This window comes from Lolium perenne, chromosome 7, assembly GCF_019359855.2.
Source record: "Lolium perenne isolate Kyuss_39 chromosome 7, Kyuss_2.0, whole genome shotgun sequence".
In the NCBI taxonomy this organism is placed as follows: Eukaryota; Viridiplantae; Streptophyta; class Magnoliopsida; order Poales; family Poaceae; genus Lolium; species Lolium perenne.
Window position 1 is genome coordinate 9,571,296 of NC_067250.2, and position 24,670 is coordinate 9,595,965.

At 43.9% G+C, this 24,670-nt stretch overlaps 1 protein-coding gene and 1 long non-coding RNA gene across 5 annotated transcripts; both read left to right on the forward strand.

Annotated features, from left to right (window-relative positions):
- The first annotated feature begins 2,439 nt into the window (after window positions 1-2,439).
- On the forward strand, window positions 2,440-13,553 carry LOC127311483 (uncharacterized). Of its 4 annotated transcripts, XR_011748004.1 has the most exons (5): window positions 2,440-2,622; window positions 11,414-11,706; window positions 11,793-12,028; window positions 12,125-12,686; window positions 12,763-13,553. It is a non-coding gene; the product is annotated as an uncharacterized lncRNA (long non-coding RNA). The 4 variants fall into 4 exon arrangements; XR_011748005.1 differs by having other exon boundaries at window positions 11,882-12,686; XR_007857704.2 differs by having other exon boundaries at window positions 11,793-12,686; window positions 12,763-13,552.
- Window positions 13,554-13,796: 243 nt separating this feature from the next.
- LOC127311482 (uncharacterized) lies at window positions 13,797-22,244 on the forward strand. The gene is made up of 13 exons (XM_051341912.1): window positions 13,797-14,183; window positions 14,267-14,358; window positions 14,826-14,851; window positions 15,368-15,608; window positions 15,694-15,789; window positions 15,876-15,991; window positions 16,086-16,166; window positions 16,669-16,792; window positions 17,363-17,412; window positions 17,779-17,869; window positions 21,540-21,575; window positions 21,661-21,761; window positions 21,897-22,244. The coding sequence occupies exons 1-13, from the start codon at window positions 13,900-13,902 to the stop codon at window positions 22,011-22,013; spliced, it is 1,455 nt and encodes a 484-aa protein (XP_051197872.1). The 5' UTR covers window positions 13,797-13,899; the 3' UTR covers window positions 22,014-22,244.
- The last annotated feature ends 2,426 nt before the right edge of the window (window positions 22,245-24,670 follow it).

Consider the following 24,670-nt stretch of genomic DNA (forward strand, 5'->3'; position numbering starts at 1 on the left):
GGTTGAGACCCGTTGATGTTACGCCATAGTGGTAACCCAACCTTTGTGATCGGAGATCCCGTGAATTAGGACCTGGGAAGAACAAACTAGTGGTTTAATTGAGGAGAGTATTATGTAACCCTCTCTATGTGAAGATGCACAACTCTCAATTGGTGTAAGGCAGGTTGGCAACAAGCCTTAATGTGTTTATGTTGGCTATTTTAGCAAAGGTGCTGTCCTACAGAGCATTCTTTAAATAACACACCTATATGAGTCCGATTGTTAAACGTCGCAATCTATGAGATTTGGGTGATCTCTAGTAAACTCATGAAGAGACCATGAAGTATGACGCATATGCTTCACCCGCGGGGTAGGCTACTGGCAGCCATGTACTGGTCATGACTTTGAGTGAAACCCTGTTCACGCAAAACTTGCAATTCAAGGCTTAGTCCATTGTTCAAGTGTGAATGGATGTAGCTTAAGGTTCTAGGCGGAAGTTCAACTTAACAGCCTCTCATTGAAACACTGGTATATAAACAAGCAGCGAGTATTGGTAAATCTCTAAATGGGGATTTGAGATCTGGTGGGGGATTGTTGAAATATTGGGCCCACTTTTAGTGGCCCAAATTAGATTTCAGTTTTTCCTATAAATCTCAAAGCCCACATAGTGGCAGCCATGTGAGTTTGAGCCCAAGTTGGTGGCAGCTCACTAGGGAGTGGCAAGAGGTGGGAAGTTTAGTCCCACATGGAAAGTTGGGAGGAAGTTAGACCACCTTATAAGGTGGGTTGTTCCACCACTAGTAAGTGAGTGAGAATAGGAGTGCTACACGCGCGCTCCTCCTCCTCCTCGCTCGCTCGTCTCGTCTCGACTCGACTCGACACGTCACGACGCGCGCCGCGCTCGTGGTGAGTGGATTGAGCCTCGAGCCGAGACTTTCCTTACTTTTTGCAGCTCAGGAAAACGAACAGAGTCCTAGACGGACGCGTCGCAGTTAGTCGGTTCGGGTCGCTCCCGGATCGTGGGCTATCTGTAACCGACTCGAAACGTTCGTGCGACGTGGGCGTGGCCCACGTTGCCTAGGGTTTCCCGAGCCTATATATAATCTCCTGCCCGGCTACCGCAGAAACACATCCAATACACGAGTTAGGTTTTCCACCTCTCTCTGCTTGCGCCGCCATCGTAGTCTACTCCATCCCGCGCGCCGACGTGCATCGGCGAACGGGAGAGCAGGTCTCCGGAACCGCTCGTCCTTGCGATCCTGTACGGGAGAGGGCGAATTAGGTTTTTGGGAAGCGCTCTGCGCGACTGCTCAAGCTCTTCATCACGGGTCGTCTTCCGTTCAAGTCGGGCGGTGCTACCTACCGTCGTCTTCAACGCCGTCTACTTCGACCCGTCGTCCCCATCGTCAACAACGTTGTCATCAACAACGTTATTGCTGCGACATCATCTGCTACACCTCCACCGCCAACACCACCAGATCGGTACGTGCGACATATCTCGATCTGTTTAGCGATGGATGCTTTACCGTTTGCGCTGCTGCTACTCATGTTGATTAATGCATCTAGTATGTTTGAGTTTCACATGTTAGTAGTTGCTACCATCATGTTTTATATTCTGGAATTAATCATGGAAATTGTGCCTAATTATCCAACAATATTAATATAGCGGGGCGAAAGCCTATTTCGAGGACGAGGCCAAATCCCTCCCCGTGATGGCGTCATCCCGTTTCCCTGCTCGCCATCTTCGCTCCTCGCCTGCTCCGCATCCCCGCCCGCGCTCCACGGCTTTTTCTAGGCACGTCGTCGGCCTCTCCTTCCCCTCAGGTCAATCGGAACACCTCTCTCTCCCTCTCTCTCTCTCTCCTGCACCTAGTCGGAGCGCCGCTCTCTCCTGCACCTAGGCGCGCCGCCACGTGCGAGGTCAAGGCATCGCCGTGTTGACCTCCACCGGTTGAACGCCACCGGCGCTAGCCCTGCGACCTCCATCCGGCCGCACCACTGTAGCGACAGCGAGCCAGAGAATTGGTGGCTACTCGTGTGTGCCTTATTCGCACGAGACGGGTAGAAACAAAAGGAACCAAACTAAATGTTATTTTGATGATATTGGTGCGTAAATATGTTTAGTGTGAGGGTAAATACGTCTAATGAAAAGTTGGACGAAAATTTTGGCAGAAACTTTAGCTCCAGAGTTTTCCAAATAAAAGTTAACAAAACAGGTACTGATCCATTGTCCTAGCTTAAATTGTGATACTCTCTCCGATTCATATTATTTCACTAGACTAGTAAAATCTATATTAATGGCAAGTTTTTTTTGAGAATTATATTAATGGCAAGTAATATGAATTGAGAGTAGTTTTTGCTTATGTAATTTGCTGCTCGGCCGACAATCTGGAATCTGGGCCGGGCGCCTCGGCCCTTTTCTCGCTCAGCCCACATTGCACAGTCGATAAATAGACGTCTCCCGATAGCAGGAGGGGCTGGTCGACCAGATCCGCCGCTTCGTTCCACACGCCAAAGCTTCCGGGAGAGGAAGAGATCCCAGCCGAGGCGGACGGCCATGGTCGGCGACTTCTGAAGAAGCGCGCAGCCGCAGCCGGCCCGTCTTTCTTCACCGCCGCCCGTAGAAGTTCTCAACCCTAGCAGGTTTGCGCCCTTATCCCTACCCTTATCCTAACCTTACCGAGTGGATTTAAACCTATTGAATCAGCAAAAAGAAAAACTGCGATCATCAGCGATCAGTAATCTCATGTCCTTTCTGCGCCGTCGGTTTGATCTTGCTAATGTGATTCACAATTTGGTTTAGCAACCGAGTTCAAGTTTTGAACTGAACAATGCGCCTAAATCGATGGATATGATGCTAATCCGATATTATTTGTTGAACCATGGGACTGTACCTCGTGCGCTTCATCCCGTGACACTAGGTTCAGTATATGTATTTTTGTGGTGACAAATTTCATTGGAAGAATATGCAAAAGGGGGGATTTTAAGAGAAAGAATATAAGCAACACTAACCGGAAGATAGCATCAATTATGTCTGTATAAAGATGGGAGTGTAGTGTTAGTGTGGCCCTTGTATATTATGGGAGCTGCTGGTTTCATCACTTGAGATGTCATTTTGAGAAAACTCTAAAAAAAATCATAGTTTTAAATAGCCGGCTATAGCCCCGCTATTGTCTGCCCCCCCAGATGATCATCAGAACTTGCCAGCTAACATTTGTTAGCTTTGTATAATTTTTGCTTTTCTCCTTTTGTTGTCTTCTTCGCCTGGGTCTTTATTTTATTTTCGGTTTCTTGTTGTAGATGGGCTATGCATCTATACTCAGCCGCTTTATTTGCGGGTTTTTTTTCTTTCTAAAATACAAAGACACCTGCCAATTTGAGGAAAAAAGGTCCTGCTATAGCCTTTTGGAAAGGTGGGGCTAAGTGCATTACCCCGCTATAGCCTTTTTCACAGGCCGCCGCTATAAATTATAGTCCGCTATTCAAAACCTCGAAAAGTTATATACCAAGCACCGAAGCACCTCCTCTGTTTTTATTTGGAAATATGCTTATGTCTCGCTCGGTAAGAAACATTATGTCTACCAATATTAAACCTGAACCGAAACGACGGCCTCTCAGCGCTTGTCACGCTGTAGTTTTTTAACACAACAATACTGCATAAAAGTTATTCCGCATAGTATTTTCAGCAACAATTCCATAACGGTAATCATGCATCAATTTTTCACCAATAGTACCTTGCAGTAATTCTCCAACAGGCATATGTAGTTAGTAATTCTCTAGCATCCTACACTCTATTAATCGTCATTACACTCTATTAATCGTCATATCGCCTGCACACCCATGGGTTAGCCTTTTTTTCTCCTTATTCGTGTCTATTTATCGGTATCCTACCCTCTTTTTTTCGGCGCCTCGTAATCACACCACATGGTACGGTAATGCTCTAGCATCCTAATTCATCAATAATTCTCCGGCATCCTGACCTCTTTTATTTGTCGCTTCGCGGTCACATCTAGCATCCTAATTCATCAATAATTCTACGGCATGATATCCCCTTTTATTTGTCACTTCACGATCACCACATGAGTTACCTCTTTGATTTATTCTCAGGGCATCGCACACCCTTTTATTCGTCGCCTCGCGATCGCACCACAGGATACCTATGCTACAGTAAATTTCACAAGGAATAAACAAAATTTCATAAGGAAAAACTTGTTTATTCATCGCTTTCTTTGTTGTGGAAAAATACCCTCTTTTATTCTTTGCTTCGCAGTCACCCCACGAGCTATCTCTATTTATCGTAATTCTTCGACATTTTACCATCTTTTATTTGTCACCTTGTGATCACGCTCCACGGGCAACCTTTGATATCCATCTTTTATTCGTTGCTTCGCGATCAACCCACGAGCTACCTTTATTCATTAGTAATTTTTTGGCACTCTAACATCTTTTATTCATCGTCTTGCCATCACCCCACGGTAATGTTTTCAAGAAAAAACTTTGTTATTTGTCACTTTTTCCGGGAAAAATACTGCAATCTTTTTTGGTAAAATGCTACTATCTTCTTTGATTGACCACCTGACGATCACTCTCTGCTACTACAACTTATGCTGGAACTTATGAAAAAAATAACATTGTTCATTGCCTCTTTTAAATGCTAATGCCTCCTTCCACGGTAGTTTCATCGCCTCTTTTAATTGAAAAAATACTACCACCTTCTTTTATTGACCGCATCATGATCACCCAATGTACGCCACAGGTTGCTTGTGTACTCAACTTCCAAAAAACATATTTCCTCACCACCTTCAGGAGAAATACCCAGAAATATCCTTTTTAGCGGAGAAATACTCAACTTCCGAAAAACATCATTCCTCGCCCCTTTTATCGGGGAGAGATACTCCACCATACCTCACCTCTTTTAGCTTGGGAAAATGTTACTGCCTTCTTCTGCAGTTCCATAAATTTCCTAGAAAAAGTATTCATGCTTTCAAAAAAAATATGCCATTTATTTGGGAGAAATACCCAACTTTCAAAATTCACTCTCCGCTGCCTCTCAACCGTCCGCTGCCTCCTATATTCGAAGAAAATAGTATTGTCTTCTTCTATAGTAACAATATAACATTACACATCTCCTAATCTACAATAGTGTTCTTCATGAAGCATTGATCTTCAGTCGTATTTATCCAAGAGTAATCTTCACCGGTAATTCTCAGTGACATCAAAAACAACTCCAACAATAATCTTTACTATTTCAATAATAATCTTGAGAGCCGCGGTCGCTGTGTGTCACGTGCATAGCTTCCTAGTAGTTGAATGAAAAGCAGGCCAAATTGCCTTTTCGTAAAAAAAACATTATATTTATGCTTTTCCTTGTTAACTGCATTGCTATGGTTCAAATGCATCTTAGATTATGGAACAAAATATAATGCTGAGTGAACTGAGCATATTAGTTTTTCAAGTATGTTGCATCATAGGAAGAGCCTACTTGCCGCATTTGTCGTGATATGTCTGTTTTCCTTCTTCAGATTCATTATTCTTGATTTTTCTATTTTGTGTTGACAGATAAGTTGCTGTCGTTGAGAGACCCTCTAAGAGATCCTGCCACGCCATGGGCTCTACCTCCCCAGCCTCATCCGTGCAATATGTTTGGGCAGACCTTACAAACAACCTACTTCACCAAATCTTTCTTCTCTTTAGCTAATTACATCAGCTCCTTGCTATTACTATCACCCAGTCTCTTCCTTCTCCCATATATACATATTCAACTTCCCACCTCTCCACCTAAAAACAGGTATGCTCATCAGCACTATGATAATGGACTGTCAAATTACATATCGCAGCTTCGTGATCCTTCAAAGAAAATCCTGTCACTTCACTTTTTAGCATCTCAAAATACCCCAAATTACATGTCCTATTCATGCACTGGTGCTAAGGTGAAGCCCCCCCTAAGTTAGAAACGGTAGCTATCGTGAAATCTACTATGGCATGCTTATGGCCCCACTCAGTTCACCCAACATGCACCCATCCTTTTCTCAAGAACATCCTATTGTTGAATGCATTCTTTGGATTGTGGTCTTTAAAGGTCAGATTTTTGCATGAACTCTATTCAGAGGATCAATACCATATCCTTGGAACCTGAGGTTAGCATGCTAGAAGTAGTTGTTGTGTGGGGTGAGGAAATTGTTATTGTTTTGTGCTATAACCCATGGTTGATGGTCCGTGAGGACATGCTTCTCATGGTCCACCTCTTGATAAATACTGACCAATCCCGTCAATCCAATCCAAACTTCAGCAACAGGGTTCTCCACCCAATGAGAATCAACTGATTGAATGGATTCAAGGCTACATTTCAAGTCTTTCGCCTAGATTCTCAACAAAACCAGCTAAGTGGGTGAAGATGGAGAAGTTAGAAAATTTGGCTCTCTTTGTTAGCCTTGATAGGAGGATCCCTACATTTTCCTGCGTCAACCTTGAAAGATGGGGTGGAAAGAGCAGCTACATTTACATTCTGGGTGCATCAAAGGATTCCAATGAACCTTGGATGGCGGTAAGATATCATCATGTTCTACACAATCTTGCAGTCAAAAGAGGTTAGCTTGAGAGCCTTTGGATGTTCGCAAGCTTGGTTTCCGGTGTTGACTAGTGCAGGATCGCCATTGTTCGTTGCATAATTTTGGATATTCTTGTGAATACCTGTTAGTTGGTGCTTTTATGATGCTCATCCGACGCATTCCCTGCTGCTGCCCTTTGGATTGCCTTGCATTCCAAGCTACAAGACCGGTCTTCTACGCATAAGAGGACGTCTGGTCCTTGTAGGCTCCGTCCTTGAATTAACCATCGGCTATGTTCCCCATGCTCTCTCTAGATCTACCACCTTGGATTTTCAAAAGCTAGAATGGTCACTCTACAAATCCAAAGCCATTGGCCATCTGGGCCATGACAACTTGAAACTCATGAACAAATCCTTGAGTGCAGGACGGAGTTGGGTCCAATGACAGACCTGGCAAGATATGGACTTTGTGGTTTCCAAAATAAACGGAAGAGCCTCAGATGGAAGGAATGTCCGCGAGTCCGCTTGGACACGTCCGCCTAGATAGGCTAAACGACATCGTGGACGGGCCACATAATTTAGATGCGGACTCCTGGACATCTTCCGCTCCGCCTGCTAGGCACGTCTGTCGTGCTAATGAAAACAACCAACACCTCGTAACAACTCCATTCCTCCATTCGATAAGGCATGTCGTTCGCACAACGCCTGGTCACCGCCCGCCGCCTTGTTCCCCATGCTTTCTTGGCCTCAGTGCTGTTCACGTGGATATGCCTTCTCTTATCCCCGCGCCGCCTCGGCCTTGGTGCCCTTCCTTGCACCTCCTAAAGAGTAAAATGTCGAGCACGGTGGAGGTACCTGAAGAACAAATGGCGGTGGAGGAAGAAAATAACTTGGCGTCGGAGGAGGGAAACAACCTTGCCTCAGGGAATTGAAGAAGGAAGGGTCGGGGATTCGGCATCAACTTAGAGGGCAAGAAGCAGGTCCGACCCCCCCCCCCCCCCCCCCTCATTTGAATGCTCATGCTCTATTAGTGCCCAACTAGTCTCCGTTGCATTGGTTTATGTGCTTATCCATGATCGTTGGGTGTACAAATCAGTCCGCAAGAATCAATTCCAAATGTTTATTTTTTAACCTCTCCCCACATAACTAGTGGTACGTGTTGCTTTACCATCCTAATATCTGCACTGCAAATTTACCATCTAATATCTGCACAGCAAAATGCAAAAAACAATGGTTATAACTTCATTTTGATAATTTGACACCGAGTTAGGAGACAACTAGCATTTTTTTTGTGTGTGTGTTTGTTGGGCAACACATATTTTTCCAAGTCTGACATGGAAAAATATTTATTAACAACTCACTAAATGTAAAATAGATTCACTCAAATAACTATAAGATAGATGTTTCACATTCGGATAGAAAAACTTGGTTGATGTTTCGAGGGTACTCTGCTTACTCGTGTGTAAAAAAGTAATTGTTTGTTTTCAGTCAGGTTCAGAAATAGACTAAGGTTGTTCCGTTTTCAGTCATGTTCTTTTCTTCTTTGAGTGAAATATTCGTTGCCAAATTTAGGTGTGTTTCTAGTTGAAAATGGCATTGATCCTGACCAACTCGTTGTATTTTTCAATTTTTAAGATGCTCGTGACCGCAAATTTGTGCAGTCTTTCTACCCCTGAATGAAGTACTAGGTTAAAGACAATTAAACTAGTAAAACAAAAGGCACTACTGGCTCTAGCATGCCACACATTCGAATCACTATGTGTAACATGCTCTATGACCATGTCTTTGTTGTTTTTCCACCATATTTTAAGTATCCTTGACCGAATACATTATTTATGGGTAGAAAGAATTTGCGGCCACATGACTCTTAAAATTTTAAAAAATACCCACCAATGTCATTTCCAACTACAAAGACACATAAACTTGGCAACGATTGTTTCACTCATAGAAGAAAAGGACATGACTGGAAACAGAAAAGCCTAAAGCCTATTTTAGAACCATACTAGAAATAAACGATTATTTTGATCGAGTAAGCAGAGCACACTCGAAGCATCAGCCAAGTTTTTTTATTCGAATGTGAAACATCCATATTATAGCTATTTCAGTGAATCTATTTTACATTTAGAAAGTTGTTAATAAATACTTTTTCATGCCAGACTTGAAATGATGTGTATTACCGAGAAAGCACACATAACCGCTGCTGCTAGTTGTCTCCCAAATCTCGGGATGGTAGATCAGTGGACACTAGTTATGTCAGGAGAGAGGTTGGAAAATCAACATTTTGGCAACAAAGCTTGCAGACTGATTTGTAGACCGAAGGATCGATAAGCACGTAAGCTATGAAAGCAAATGCAAGAAAGACTAGTTGGGCACCGAGAGCACGGGCGTTCAATGAGAGGGGAAACCAGACGTGTTTCTTGCCCTCTAGGTGATCTTGATGCCGAATCCACCGCTCCCGCTTGATGAATTCACCGATGCTGGGTTCTTTCCTCCTCCAATGCCGGGTTTTTTTCCTACTCCACCGACGCGTGTTCTTTCGGTATCTCCACCGTGCTCAACATTTTACTCCGTAGGTGGCGATGGGAAGGGCACCGGAGGCGGCGCCTGGGATAAGGGGCGTATCCACGGGAAAGGCACCGAGGCCTTGGCAGCGTGGGCAACCAGGGGACGAGCTGCTGGTTGTTTTTTCCTTAGCAGGCTGAGTGGGCGATGCCTGTGAGTTCCTCTAAATTATGCGGCTTGTCCACGATGTCGTTTAGTATGTAAGACGGATGCAGACACATTTACTCGTAGACGTCTGTGTCCATCTGCAACCTGAGATTCTATGCACTGTCTGGTTGGCAATGAAAGGAAATTCTCTAAAGAGCTCTAAGCTCCTTTGTTTTGAGAGGCTCTGGTTGTTCAAGGTGTGGCATCGTGTGGTTGCCTCCTAAGACTCATTGATTATTCTCGAGGTATCACCCGTTCTCGCTGCCCACCTGGCTCCCCCACCTTGCGCTGCATCCCCGCGCTCTCTGAGCCTCGTGCTGACTTAGCCCCTCGTTCTGGCACAGCCCGTCAGCCCCGTCCCCCGGCCGCTGATGCACACTGCACCTCTGCGGCACTCCTCCACTCACCAACCAGCGGAGCAATGTCGTCTGTGTCCGCCACTTCAGCGTCGACTGCTCTATCGTATACCTGGTTGGCACAAGGAGCACTAAGTTGTGGGTAGGACCTCCCACTCCAAAGGTGCAATCCCTGACTGTTTTGTTACATCTATGTCCATGAACTGCATATTCTCATCTTAGATGGGTGTACAATTCATTTTTTTGCCCCTTCATATGCATTTCGTATTCCAATTCTTCAGAGGGGTTAGGGCCCTGCAAATTTATATTTGGGGTGGATTCGAGCATTCAAAACTATGCACAAATAGGCATGCAACTGATAGGTGTCAATGCAAAATCTAAAAAATACTCCATCGTTCACCTCATGGAGATTTCTGCAAACCATGTATGACTGAATTAATCTCAGTATTGAAACCAATTTCGCTGCTACATCCAAACATGGAATAATCAATGGCTACATATTTCAGACATCCAGTATAATTGGATCCTACACTTGCTTGGCCATTACAATGAACCCAGCTTCACATAGACCATTGTTTCTTACTCCGTTTAGCTATGAAAAAGAGCCTAGCATGGAAATGACTCATGATAATTGATAAATCTTCTAAGAGCTCTAAGCTCTGTATAAAAGGAAGTTGTCGTTGCTCCCACCGTGGCCGCTGGTTTGTTCTTGATCAGCATACAAATTGTAGTCATTGTTTGTTGTTCATCTCGGTCATGTTAGTTTCGATTGGATTTTGTTGCTTGTCATCTAAGCACTAGCAGATCTGTAACCTTGAATGGTTACCTATGATTTTTCAAATTGTGTGCAAACGAATAGGCTTTGTTTCAGCATTAGGACATACCTATACGCATTGTGAAAGTTACACGAGAGGCATGCTATATGAAATGGAGATCAACGACATGCTGTACGTTTCATTGATTAAGAGCTCCAGGTAACATGCACAACTTGATGTTATGGGGTATTATTTATAAGATGCTTTAACCTTCTCTCTAATGTACTTGCAGTACGAAATTCCTCACCGATTTGGCTTCAGGGGTGAGAAAGAAAATGGTGCATGCTTTGATGCGCCGATGGTCGCCCGCAAATCTGAAAATAAAATCAAAACTACGATCTAATTTAATTAGTTGCTATAGGAGGCCAACATAGTTGGTGCAGATAATATATTTACAATGCTTGCACACTTGCATTCATCTTTGTTTGCCCAAGCTGCCTTGGTTTGACATCTAAAGGTCTCTCGAAATCTCGCACTTTTAGGAGACACTTTGGATTCTACCAATTTTGCGTCAATGTATATATGGGGTAATGAGGGTATGTAGTCATATCTGAGCACACACACAAGCACTGGATGAGGAGTTGAGCTACCAGGCTTACATCGTGAGGTTGCAGCGCTTCTCTAATGGCAGCTTCTCAATGTGGCTGCCAAAGGTTACGTGGGCCACCTGTGTCAATGCCAGCCTCGCCTTTAGCGCAGTCCTGTGGTTAGTTTCGCTCATAATCAGTTGCTTGTTTAGTTTGTTAAAACTTAATTGTTGTATTTGTAGCCAAGATTGTGATTATGAAAGCCAGCTTGTTGTAGTCAGTTGCTTGTTTAGCTTTGAAGAACTTATTTGTTCAGTTCTAGCCAAGACTAACTTAGACTATTATATCCTAATTATTTTATTTATTTTTGTTCTCAGTTGCTATAAGTTGTAACCAAATGAGTTTTAGTGCCGAAAACCTATACTTACTATAGATTTCTTTATATCTTAAATGTATTCTGAAATCTTGGTATTTGTTCAGTAATCAATTCAGAGCATTCTGTAGCTGATTACAAAGTCCTTGGCAATGAAGCATGAAGCTTGGGACAAAGCCTGGCACATTCTACATTGAGCAGGTCGTCGGGTATTCTTTGTTTTTTCATCTTTGCACTCAGTACCTGTATCTACTGTCTGTGTGGATCTCTTTTGGTTTCATGTTCGTGTATCCTGTTCATGTGGATTCCTTGTTCTGATTACAATGCCCGCCGAGCAGTATTTTGTGGTGGGAAAACGTTTACCGTCTGTGATGTAGCGAATTTGGTTCCACAATACCAGGTATTATCAATGTAGCACACATCTTAATTTCACTTTTATCATGGACCTTTTACAGTAAAAATGTTGTTGTTCGCATGGAGCTTCAGATGCTATTTCATATTACTAGAGTGTGCCGTCGATTCACTTCTGGATGGCTGTCCATGTATTTTCCTACACATCTGTGGGGTGGAAGCAGGCTACCATGCAATGATCAGTTGCGCTAAGGCAAAGGCTTTGCGACGGAAACTTCAAAAGGAATTGGGCCCTCCTGGGCAAAGAGGATTTTGGGAACACTGGCAAAGATTGGGCTATTACTGATGATATAATAAGGGCAAAATTACTGGTAATGTGGTGGAGGACTTGGCATTTGAAGAGTAACATTTTTTTTTGTTAGTCTGTCGTTCATTCAGTCATATCTGACTTGCTTCCGTTTTACAAGTGGCTGATGCTAAAGGTTAGAAACGTATGGTATAACAGAAGCTGTGGAGAAACATATTGGCGGTGCTAAAAATAAGAATGGGCAAAAACTACGTTGCACTGGGCAAAATCAAATTTATCCTTTTTTACTAGGGTTACTGAGAAGTGAGAGTTCACGGGTCATTCTCTAGCCGTTTGATCGCCATTAGTTATTACTTTTTTTTTTAATTATAGACAAGGTTTTCGTATTTTCTTACTGTTGTAGATTTTCTGGCTCAATCACTTGAAGGCATGGATGGCAATTCTCGAAGTTATTATTTGTTTTTTATGCACTGGCGTCATGATGCCTGGAAGTACAAAATTTAATACGTGTACTCTTTAGTTTTTGCTAGAAAAATGTCGCTTGTCTATGTAAATCTGGTTTTTTTTTTTCGAGAGTACGCGAACGCGTACCATAATGTTATAGAAGATAGAAACAAAGTTTACAAGCATGTCCTGAGTGCGAACACAGGGGACAAGGACTCCACAGAAACAAGCATGTAAATCTGGTTTGAAAAGGATAAATCGACTCCACTTGTTCACAGGTATGAAAATAAAACATAGTTCCAGATACATTTTCACCGAACCAGGATAAACTCCAAATTAGAGCCTTTCTCCTAGGTGAAGACAAATGCACACATCACGCAATGAGAAAATAAGAACAGCGAAAAAAGGCGCAACAAAGTGCACAGGTTAGAGCGGGAGGCCATCCGCCGCCATGGATTTTGGCTCGCCGGCATGGTCGGCTTTTTACCTCGTCGCTTGTGTACGTGGAGCTCCACACACCTCCACAAATCACCGCGCCATGTTGAATCACCTCGCGCCACCGCGAATTGTCCGTGCAAAGCAGCCGACTGCCACCGCAAGGTATGTCAATCCATTGATTTTGCCTATGCGTTTGTAGATGTCGTTCAGCCCGTGCACATTGTTTTGATGGAGAATTCTTTGTCCTCGGATGACTCCAATTTGGGTGAGCTGCTCCACGAAGACATGGAGTAGTTGGTGGTGCTGCTAACCACGTAGGAACTTGCGCAGATAGGAAGAAGAAGAAGCGGCGAGGATCCAAAGTTCTCGATCAGCTTTGCATTCCTCAGAACCACGCGCTCAGTCACAACATGCTCATGCGCGACCATTTCGCCGAGTTATCGACATATCTGACTCATCTTCTTCGTCGTCGCTACCAAATGCGTCGATCTATTTTCAATGAGATCGTGAAAACTTGCGAGGCGAAAACCTGTTATTCCAAGCGCAAGCGAAATGCGGTCGGATTGCTTGGATTTTTACAAAGTTATGTCACATTTTGTTGAAACTATGCAAAACCTGATTTGGTGCGATTTTTGAACTATGTAAGGTCAGTTTTTTTAGCCCGCAAATAGTGATTTCAGTTAACATGCGGGTTTCGTTTGAGGGATCTGCTAGAGATACTTAAAATAATCTCGAGGGTTAAGTTGTCCTAAGAAAAAAAGGTGAGCCAAATCAATAATTTGGAGGCCGTATCCATTACCAAAAAGAATAAAAAACAATTTGAAGTTTTTTTCGAGGGTGATTTGAGGTTCTGGTAGAATGAATAATTTGAAGGTAACTACGCCAAAATAGGAGGCCCAAGAACAGCAGCGTTGGCCCGTCAAACCCAGCCCACTTGAGATGCGTGCTGCGGGGAATTGACTCTCCCGTCTCTCTCCCCCAGCAACCCCAACGCCCCGGACACGCAAACCTCCCCCTCCACGGCGAATCTCCGATGCTTCCCCTCGCCGGCGCATGAGCTTCCTCCGCGCGCTCGCGGACTCCCTATCGTCTCTGCTGTTCCCTCCTCCCGACGCCCCGCCCATGGCCGACGCGGCGGGGCCGGCGGCCGTGGTCGGGGAGCGCGTGGCCGTGAAGCTCAGGGGCTACTTCGAGCTGGCCAAGGAGGAGATCGACAAGGCCGTGCGCGCCGAGGAGTGGGGCCTCCCCGAAGACGCCGACGCGCACTACCGCAACGCCCTCCGCGTCATGCTCGAGGCCAAGGCCGCCCGCGTCCCCGACGCCGTCTCCTCCTCCAGGTCCCTTCTGGTTCCTTCACCCCGGTGCTGGGGAATAGACTAGGATCCGCCGTCTGCGGTTTCTGATTCGTGTGGGTTTGCAGCGAGAGGGGGCAGGTGAGGATGTACCAGGAGAAGATCGCCAAGTGGCAGACGCAGGTGGAGGAGCGGCTCAGGGTGCTCGGCCAGAGGAGTGGTGAGGCTCTCCACTCCTCTTTTTTTCCTTTCTCATCAGTTTTCCTGGTAAACTTGGTCACCGACTCTGGAAACATTCGAAACCACCAAAATATCTGCATTCCGTACCTTTAGTTTTTTGAAATCACTTGATTCTGGAAATTTAGGTGTTAGTACCTGTATGGTTCCAACAGTGAATTGTGCTTTCTTGTTAGCATTTCAATACTTTGATTGTTATGCGCAAGCTCGTGAACATGGTTATCGATGTGCACTTCCGAGTCTAGTTTGTTTTGTTAATCACTAGACTGTCTGAATTTAGGTGTTAATACCTGTGTGAATCCTTAAGTGAACTCATGCTCTCTGTTAACAGTTTTTTACTTTCAATAGTTTGTTTGTTTTGATTGGTCGTCCGTGCATTTTCCTACTGCTTCAGTTGCGGATTGTAATTCATTGGGTGTTAACTTTGTTTAATTTTGTCTCCTATTGCAGGAGCATCTGCACCAGTTCCCAAGAAGGTATAAGTTTCTAGGTGATGAGGTTGTACATGTCCTGATAGTTGTCTACTTGGTTTTCATGTTGTGGGCTTGTGGCTTGACTCAAACATGAATACTCCATTCTTAGTTCTTAGTAAAATCAGTTAAAGCAGGCATGTGTTATAGGTAGGGTGATTGTGGCCAGTTATTTTCTTCCTTGCTGGTCAACAGTATTTTACTTATCTGCTGATCTGGTACCGGTACTGCTGCAGTGCTTGTTTATCAATCCAAATTATATCACTATTGATATGCTGTTCTTGTGAGTTCTTATCATTTTCAATAATCAAGTGTAAGACTTTAATGATAACATCAACATAATATTAGGGTTGCTAGTCTCTACTTGTTAAAGCTTCAGTAGTTCGCTGCATTAACAGCATGTATTGAGCAAGATAAGTTGCTTTAAGAAAATGAAAGCTAGCTAGATGCGTAGGTTACATAGCTATGTGTTTTTCTGCAAGTGGTAGTTTTCAGCAAATACCCCGTCCACTATTTATGCAGGTTGGTACAAACAATCATCTAAATAGGCCTGAGAAACCGGCATCAACTAGCTCCCGTAGGCCAGCTTTGCAGTCAACCCCTACCTTTAACAGAGGTGGACAGGCATCTTCTCATCAGAAGAATAGCAATGTTGGTTCAAAGCCAATGCAAAGAGCTGGTGGAAAGGATGATGACAAGCTTGTTGAAATGATAAATACGACAATTGTGGATAGAAGTCCTTCTGTTAAATGGGATGATGTTGGTATGCAACCATTGACTTTGTTTGTGTGCTCTGGCTCAAGCCTGGTATTTGACATGGTGTCTTTATTTTCTGGTTTGATCTGTAGCTGGTCTTGACAAGGCAAAGCAAGCACTCATGGAAATGGTTATCTTACCTACTAAGCGAAGAGATCTTTTCACTGGTCTTCGGAGGCCTGCCAAAGGTAAACTTGTTTGTACTGAAGGTTTTCCTTCTCTAGGTATTTTCTAATAATAGCCATCTTATGTAAAATTCATAATTATTCTGTAGGGCTGCTTCTCTTTGGTCCTCCTGGAAATGGGAAAACAATGCTTGCCAAAGCTGTTGCATCAGAATCTGAAGCTACATTTTTCAATGTATCAGCTTCTTCATTGACGTCAAAGTGGGTATGTGGTTATCTCTATACATGTTACTCTGTCAGATATTTGATATTATATATTTCCTGGTCTGAAACAACCCTATTTTCATTGGCGAAAACAGGTCGGGGAGGCTGAAAAGCTTGTTCGGACACTTTTCATGGTTGCCGTCGATAGGCAACCATCTGTTATCTTCATGGATGAGGTCCTGTTTACACACTTTATTTTAATAGATCCCTGAAACTATGCAATAAAATCTATTTAATCTTTGTCTTGTATCATTAATGACACTCTGCAATATTATTTCGACCATGCTATCACTAGTTCACTGGAATATTGAAATTGGTTGTCATATTTTCTGAATAGTTTACTTCTTGAAGTGTTTGATCTGCTTGAACCGTGCAAAGGTTAGATTTGTACAAGTGTAAAAACATGTTTTCCCCTAAACTTCGAATGAAATAGAAGAATGGATTGAACATTTTACTCTACATAGGCTTATGCAGTGTTGGTGTGTTCACTCAAATCTTTCTGAAGTTCAGATGAGCACATATGTGGCATCTGCAGTCTTTCAAGCTCAGTTGGTGTAGGATCTTAAGTTGCACTCTTTAGCTAGTTTTGTTAAATGTATAATGTTTCTTTTTAGTTTAGTTGTGAAAGTGGAATCTGACGTGCTTTGTTGTTTTCGGTTACTGCATTTTACTATCCAGATTGATAGCGTCATGTCAACAAGGTTAGCTAGCGAGAATGATGCAAGCAGGCGACTGAAATCTGAATTCCTTATCCAGTTTGATGGGGTGACATCAAACCCAGATGATTTAGTAATTGTTATAGGTTAGCATATCTTCGTTTTCTTATTGCTAAATCCATGTTAGCTTTTGCAGTATGCTTGTTATCAGTGAAAATCCTTACGATACAACATCATGTGTGTAACTGTTACTACTACTTAGTAAAAATAGTTTAGTAGTTTTGAACTACATACTGTATACATTTGCTTGCCAGTACAATAGTTTGTGGACATGCAATGCAGTTTATCTTTTCCCTGCTGCTGCTGTTTTGGTATTCAGCATCCAGTATTTTTGTCCGGTCAATTGTGTATAACCCTTTGGAAAGATTCTGTTTGAGTGCTGCAAGTAAATGACCCTCGAACCCAATGCTTAGTTCCTTCATTACTTCAGCAGCATTAGTTAGGACTTAGGATTGTGTGTGCTACGAGTTTTAGATCAGACATTTCTGAAGCAATTTGCAGATCTTGAGTGATACATAAATTGCCCTCATTATAGATTTTGTCATGGATATATCTGGAAAAACCATTGCACACATTTTTTACCTGCAATATTTTTCTTTTACTAAGTTTTGTGTTTTATTATGTGTATCATCTGTTAATAATAATCCAATTGTTAGGAGCTACGAATAAACCACAAGAGTTGGATGATGCTGTTCTTCGAAGACTGGTAAGATTGATCATACATATATATTCTGGATATTGCTGTTCTTTTATGATGTCTTTCATATTTCTTCCGCCCCGTGTTTCAAAAAACGGGCATACAACTATGTATGTGCTGCTTGGGGGCTGGTACCAGTTCCCGACATGTTTTTCCCTTGTGGTGCTGTGGTGACCAAAGGCTGGGAACTGGACAGAAAAAAACATGTCGGTTTTCACTAGTTAAAACTTTAAAATAGTGCCTTGTTTTTTTTTTCTGAACTATGCAGGAGAACTGCATGTATATATTACCTTTGACTTAATCTCGAGTACCACTATTTTGACTTAATTTTGTTCCTTTTGTTTGTGAATCTTATTCTATTCAACCAATAAACAGGTAAAAAGAATATATGTGCCACTACCTGATCCAAATGTACGGAGGTTACTTTTAAAAAATCAGCTCAAAGGACAAGCATTCAAATTATCCAGTAAGTGATTACTTTCCTTGTTATGTTTTTACCATGGGACACATGCTTTGTTCAGTTGTTGCACTACCACTCCCGGTACCTTTTTTTTTCTGCAAGTACCCCATTTTCGTCCCAAAATGTGAATGTTCATGCAACGCACGTAAACTGAGAATGGTTTGAAACCTTAACCACACTTTAACAAGACCCGCACAAATATTTGCGTCAGCCCAACCCAACTAAACCTATTCAATATCACTTTCACCCCAACCAAAACCAAACTGACTGTTTTCCAGCCAAACCGAACTAAACCTAGTATAAACCCATGGGTTTAAATCCTTTGCTGAAGTGGGTTGAGAACCATCGAGAACCATTTTCTACTGAGCATACATCTAAGCAAGGGGACAAATCACTCCTACTGGACAACATATAAGCAGTAAGCCAGTAACCATGTACACTATAGCTCAACCATCCATAGAGCTTCATAAGCAACATATAAACTGACAGGTTTGCATGCATCCGAGGGTGCATACATATAGCTTCATAAAACAAAAAACAAAAGACCCACCTGGTAACCCTGAGCATTTGCGGTTTAAGACGGTTTGTGCAGTTTAATCAACCCGGCCCGTTGGCCATGTTTCCAACCGGGTTGGTTTGGTTTGGGCTGTTTACAAATGAGATAATTAGACGGTGTGGTCTGTGCTGATTAGTCGGTAGGCCACGTATACAAAAAGATAAATGCCAGTAGAGAAACTACTGCACAATGAAAGAAGGGCAGAATCAGGCGGAAATGCCAATCTGATCTGGGGTGTAGATGCTCCCGGAATAAGGACCAATGGCATTCAGCCACATCCCCTCGCATTCTTGAACTTTTTGTTGTATTTTAAATTGTTATGTGGTTTGGTACAGTGGCATGGCCCACGCTCGCAGAAAAATAACAAGGGGAGATGCCGTTTCCTCCTCACGGGGCAAACGGAAATGACCGTGCTAGTCGGACACGAGTTAATTTCTATCGCTACCGCCTCCACCATTATCCCAGCCTCACATATCCAACCCGATCTATCTTCTTTCTCGTTCCTACCGCCGCCGCTCGGCCGTTGTCGGCCGGCTGCTTCGGCAACTCAATCGAACAGGACATGGTCAACTGCTCATCAGCCCTGATCGACTGCCTGAATTTGTAGCCGGTAGGGTTCCTACTGGGTCGTGCGGTCTCGGATCGATTCTCTGGATTTGTGGAGTAGCAATCAAGCGGCGAGCCAGCTTAGCGCCGACTTCGAGTGGAAATTCCGGCCGTGGTCTAGGGCGTGCTCGAGGCATGCTAGATCCGTTGAATCACAAGCTAGTGCGGGGCTTGCTGTTCAGATCGTCGTCCGCTGCTTGCCCCCATGACCAGGTCTGTCCACTACAAGCCCCAACATGAACCCGTTGTTGTCGTTGAGCCGGCCAGGCACTTCTAGGTGCAACGGTGGTCATTGTTCCAGTCAATTTGATGAACTGTTATCTGTGATGCTTCTCTAATGTTTTTATATTTTTTCTTAATCATTTGCGAATATGTTCCTGTACTTCCATTCACCTCCATGGGAACAGAATGCGATTTCTTGATTAGAATTTGTGCTTGTATGTAATTGCAATTAAGGTTATTTTGGGGTAAAACTAAGATGATGTTTGTCGTAAGTGGACTAGTGTTAATAAATAGCACTATCCGTAGATTCTGTACCACCGGAACAGAATAAAACCAACCTGAACAGCTCAACCGTCCTCACGCCATCTAACTGTAGCACTAATTTTTTAGATGTTGTGTCTGACATTACCAGTCCTAGCGACACACATCTCAATACTAATTGGACGGCCCACAAAACGAGTTCATTTGTGCTCGGGACCAGAAACGCCCCTCCCAGAATCAGGTTACTATGTTCATCTCAGAAACAAGAAGATTACTAACTGATGATTACCAAACCACCAAATCGTCAAAGAATCTGCATTTCAATCGTCAACCTATGACTCTAAACCGTACACACATACTAGTATGAGTACTGACAAGTACCCACTTCCGCTGCTGCATTTGAAGAATGAAATCTGAACTCAAAGGATATGGCGTGAGTTAGCAACAAAAGAAAGTTCAGGTTCTCTCGTAAAATCAGGTGGTGTTTACTCAAGGAATCTACATATGAGCTTGTCTTCTGTCAAAACTAGAGTTATATGTACCCTGTCATATCATAAAATTATGTGTCTACACATAATACATGAACACTGAGCAATAATGCACCAGTTGGAGAACCTGTAGCAAGTCTTAGCAGGAGTAGCAATGAAAAGAATATGTTTCATATTGTCACTGCAATTAGAGACATAAGCTTCTCTATACTATCTGGAGCTGAAATACTAGCAGATCATCTGTATCCCCTGTGATGCAGAACAATACCAGTTTCCTGTAGACTGTAGTATTAAAACTTCTGTACAGATGCATGTTACCCATTATTTCAGTCTACAGACAAGTCTACAGAAAATATATGTGAAATGCTGCTCTCATGAGCATATTCAGGTTTGGTTGCCTGAAAGATTTCCAACCATCAAGTCAACACAACATTTTTGAAATGGAACTAGTACAGATGCATTGTTTGGTGCTGCAAGGATCATAGCATTAGCTCATCTAATAGATACAACACGTATGTTTTCACTGAAACTAACCCATTCGAATATAGCAGTGAACTAGACAGATATGCAGCTAGGAGCTTTCCATATGTATTGACAAGAAAGTTTCACTGCTTTATTTTGGAAGAAAAAATCAGAAAGGGGATTGTGAAGTGTAGATAAAAGTTTCTGGATTCAACCAATGTCCAATATTCTTACAGATTCTGGTTCAACCAATGTCCATTATTCACAAACATTAGGAGTACCTACAATGACGAGGACATAGTATTCACCAGCGGCAGACCAAGAAGCAGTAGGGCATGAAGGGCACGAACCTGGATGAGCAGTAGGGCATGAAGGGCACGAACCTTGATGAGGCAATCTCCTCTTCCTGCGCAGCCACCGGCGCTGGCACGTCCCTCTCTCCGCCAGCCGAACAGCTCCTCCTACGGCGTCATGAAGTCCCCGAGGTCGAACAGACCGAAGATCTCCCCGTAGTCGCTAGCGCTGCGGCGGCCGTAGAAGAACCCTCATCCGCCTTCGTGGCCACCAACAGAGACAGGCGGCAGATCGAGGGAGGGCATGGAGTAGGTCGAGGTCGAGTAGGGGATGGACGCGGGTAGTTGGAGGTCTAGGACCAATCCCACAAACCACTTATGAACAAGAGTTTAGACCTGTTCGGAACTCAAACCATTGGACCCAGACCAGACCACACCCAAACTGGATTTTAAAGGAAACAAACTGAGCCAAACTGTTCTCATAGCCCGTTAGAACCCAAACCAAATAAGCCCACACGGGAAACCAAACCATTAGACCTGGTAAAATGAAAACCATTCCCAGATTTAAACACACGTCGTAAAAAATGTGTTGGGAGCTATGTACACTTGATAAAAATGAACCTTATCTTCTTCTGTTATTTTCGGTCTGATGTACATAGAGTTGCATAGCTAGATAGTGATCTCGAAAATATGGCAGGAACCTGGAGGTTCCATTTTTGCATGTTGTAGCATGTAGCACCATTCTAGCACTGCCCACAACATTTGAATCTGAAAATATTTCCTCACAGATCATGATTTGGAGAGGCTTGCTGTGGAGACTGAAGGTACATTTTATTTTCTGCTATATGCCCATTTTTTTAAAAGATGGTCCTGGTGGTCCTTGATAATGAACTCAATATATGTCCCTAGGATATTCTGGGAGTGACCTGAGAGCCTTGTGCGAGGAAGCTGCAATGATGCCGATCAGAGAGCTTGGTCCACATAATATCCTTACAATAAAAGCAAATCAGGTGCTTGCTCTGCAGTTTCTTAGCATTGGATACTGAACCGTCAACTTTGCTGCTCATAACTTGTAAAAGCATTGGAATAGCCTGTGGTATTCTCAAGTGGAAGAAGCGTTGATCTTTCTGTTTCCCTTGCTGTAGCTACGACCGTTGAGATATGAAGACTTCAGGAGCGCGATGACGGTGATACGGCCGAGCCTGCAGAAGAGCAAATGGGACGAGCTGGAGAAATGGAACGACGAGTTCGGTTCAAGCTGACAGCGATAACGCCTGCCCCCTTGTTCGTCAGACGGATTCAGTTTGGCGTGTATATGATTTCGTCGCCGTAATTAATGGCCTGCAAAGTGGTTGGTCACAGAAACACGGCCATCCAGGCACCCAAAATCTTTAACAATGCAAAAAAGATGATATGTACAAAGAAACTCTCCGGTTCCGAGTTGCTCGGCTCAAGCGAAATTATAGATGATCTCATGGTGTATATTTCAATCACTTCATCTCTGGTACTCCGATTTTGGTTTCGATTTCTGGGCTATGCAGACAATCATCCACGGCATGCAGGCAGAGCTGAACGTCTAGACGGCCGATTCTCACAGTCGTCCGCAACAACGCACATGTTTGTTAGTAACGCACTTTTAGTGGCGATGCAAATGGAAAACGGAGGCAGGCAGAGAGAACATGATCGAAGCAACATGTTGGATTAAATGATTGGAGCAGGGATGGCGACGGGGTAATGATTTCGGAGGAATCCATGGTACCGGCCGTCGCCGTCGTCGTACCAGGCTTGACGTTTACACCAACCGACGGCGGCACGGGGCGCATGTGCCGGCGACAGAGCTGCTGGATCTCGATCGGAGGCAGCGCCCGCCGGTGGTCCACCGTCGCACGTCCCGATCGTATGAGCAATTGGGCATCACCTTATCTTTTTCTTTCTTGAGGAAATCATTAGCATACATACATGATAACGTAGAACCGAGCAGAGGACACGTTGCGTGTACGAACAAAAACGGCTTCTCTTACTCAAAAACGAAAAGGCTAGCCGATGGCCTTTGGGGCCTTCTGGGTCGGGAGTCCTGTGCTTGCCGGCAGCTAGCTGTTCGTTTTGGTGCTTGATCATGTGCACACACAACAGGTCAGATCGCAGAGGATTGATTAGCTGCAGCCATGCCTTAATTAGGATCCTAGTTTAGGTGAGCAGTTGCTCTCTCCTACAGTATATCGTACTGTACCTACGTGCTCATCACACCTGGGCCAGCTGCTGGGCGGGCCCGGTGATATGGATCCTAGTCTTTGGTGGGCCCATTTCATGTGCGCGAGCGCGCGCCTGGGCCAGCTGCTGGGCGGGCCCGGCGATATGGATCAGAACGTTCTTCGGCCCTCGCTCACTAGCCTGATGAAACGGTGGTGCAGGTTCAGCAACAGTTAGACCTGCAAATTGTACTGCACTCACACTCATGGCATACACACATGGCACATCGATTACCTGCCATCGTGTTTGTGTAAGCTGGGTATAATAGTGATCTTTGCTACAGAATACGTAGAGACACCCTAATAATGCCTCAGAAAACATGCACGCTAACAAAGGTCTTATTCGGCTAGGTGAGGGTTTAAGTGGATTGAAGGGTATTAAATCACCTGCAAGTAAAAAAAATCCTGCCAATACACTTCAATCCACTTGGTGTGGGGATTAACCGAACAAATCCTAAGCGGTAGTTGTATAATGGAAAATGATTCGTTGCCCCCGGGGGATAAGGCTCTCCCAGCCCCCGGGTTCCCAGCCGCCGGATCAACCATTTTGATGGTTAGATTTGCATGTAGCAAAAAAACACCTTCGGCAGCAAAAAATCACCCCCGACAGCAAATGACTGAAGCAAAAAACGGTTCGTTCAGAAAAATAAAAATAAAAGGGCTGGACTCGCTAGAGACCTCCCCGGAGACCACGTAGCAAAAAAAGGTGATAATGTAGCAAAGATGAAAATCGTCAGAGACATCGCCGGAGACAACGTAGCAAACATATTATCACGATGTGATGCTATTTTTTTTGCTATAATTGATTTGTTGTTTTGCTACTTTAATTTAAAAAAATTGCTACGAGCTCTCCGGCGAGATCTCCGGCGAGGTCTCCGGCGAGCTCAGCCTTTTTATTTGATTTCGTAACTGAACCGTTTTTTGCTACAATGTAGCAAAAGCGGGTTATGTTTTTGCTGCCGGGAGGTATTTTTTTGCTACATTCAGTAGAACTAGATCTGACCGTCCAATATAGCCGATCCGACAGCTGGCAATCCGGGGGCTGGGAAATCAGATCCCCCAGAGGACGCCAGCAGTTCCCTTGTATAATCTCCAAACGCTCTCCACTCAAACGCCAATCCAAAATGCAATAATAATATCTTGTCTATCCTCAACTCCATGGACAAACATACACACAGCCACACCCACACAGGTAGGTAGGTGACAGGATAGGGGAGCTTTTGAACCGTGACTTTCCAGGATCCACTCCATCCAGTGTTGATCTATCATGTGCCATCCCCCTAAAATGGTAGCACCAGCTTTACCTTCGATTGCCCGCCCATGGCCCCCATGGCAGCCACTTTTTTCCACCAAGCTAGTAGAAGAAACTTCAAATCCTACTACTTGTGCCAGGTAGCTAGTAGTGCACAGACAAGGCCATCTCATGCCAAGATGAGACGAAACGTGTTATTCCATGGCGGATCAAGAAATTACACCGATGCAAATGCCTCATACAGTATTTGGAGGCGCCCGAGGATGGATGGACGGACGGGATGGACTGCCGCCAATCGGACTCACATCCCATCACTCGTTTCCCCTCACAATCCTTTCCTTGTACCAATTGAAGTGAAATTTGAAAGAAAGTTTTCGTCTGCCCCATTCAGAGGACATGTCAATGCCACTACGCGAGG

Bases quoted from the DNA above. Each gene is read 5' to 3' on its own strand.
- LOC127311482 (XM_051341912.1), top strand. From the start codon at position 13,900: ATGAGCTTCCTCCGCGCGCTCGCGGACTCCCTATCGTCTCTGCTGTTC. The intron at 14,852-15,367 runs GTATAAGTTTCT...CTATTTATGCAG, and splicing joins CTGCACCAGTTCCCAAGAAG to GTTGGTACAAACAATCATCT. The intron at 21,576-21,660 runs GTACATTTTATT...ATATGTCCCTAG, and splicing joins GCTTGCTGTGGAGACTGAAG to GATATTCTGGGAGTGACCTG.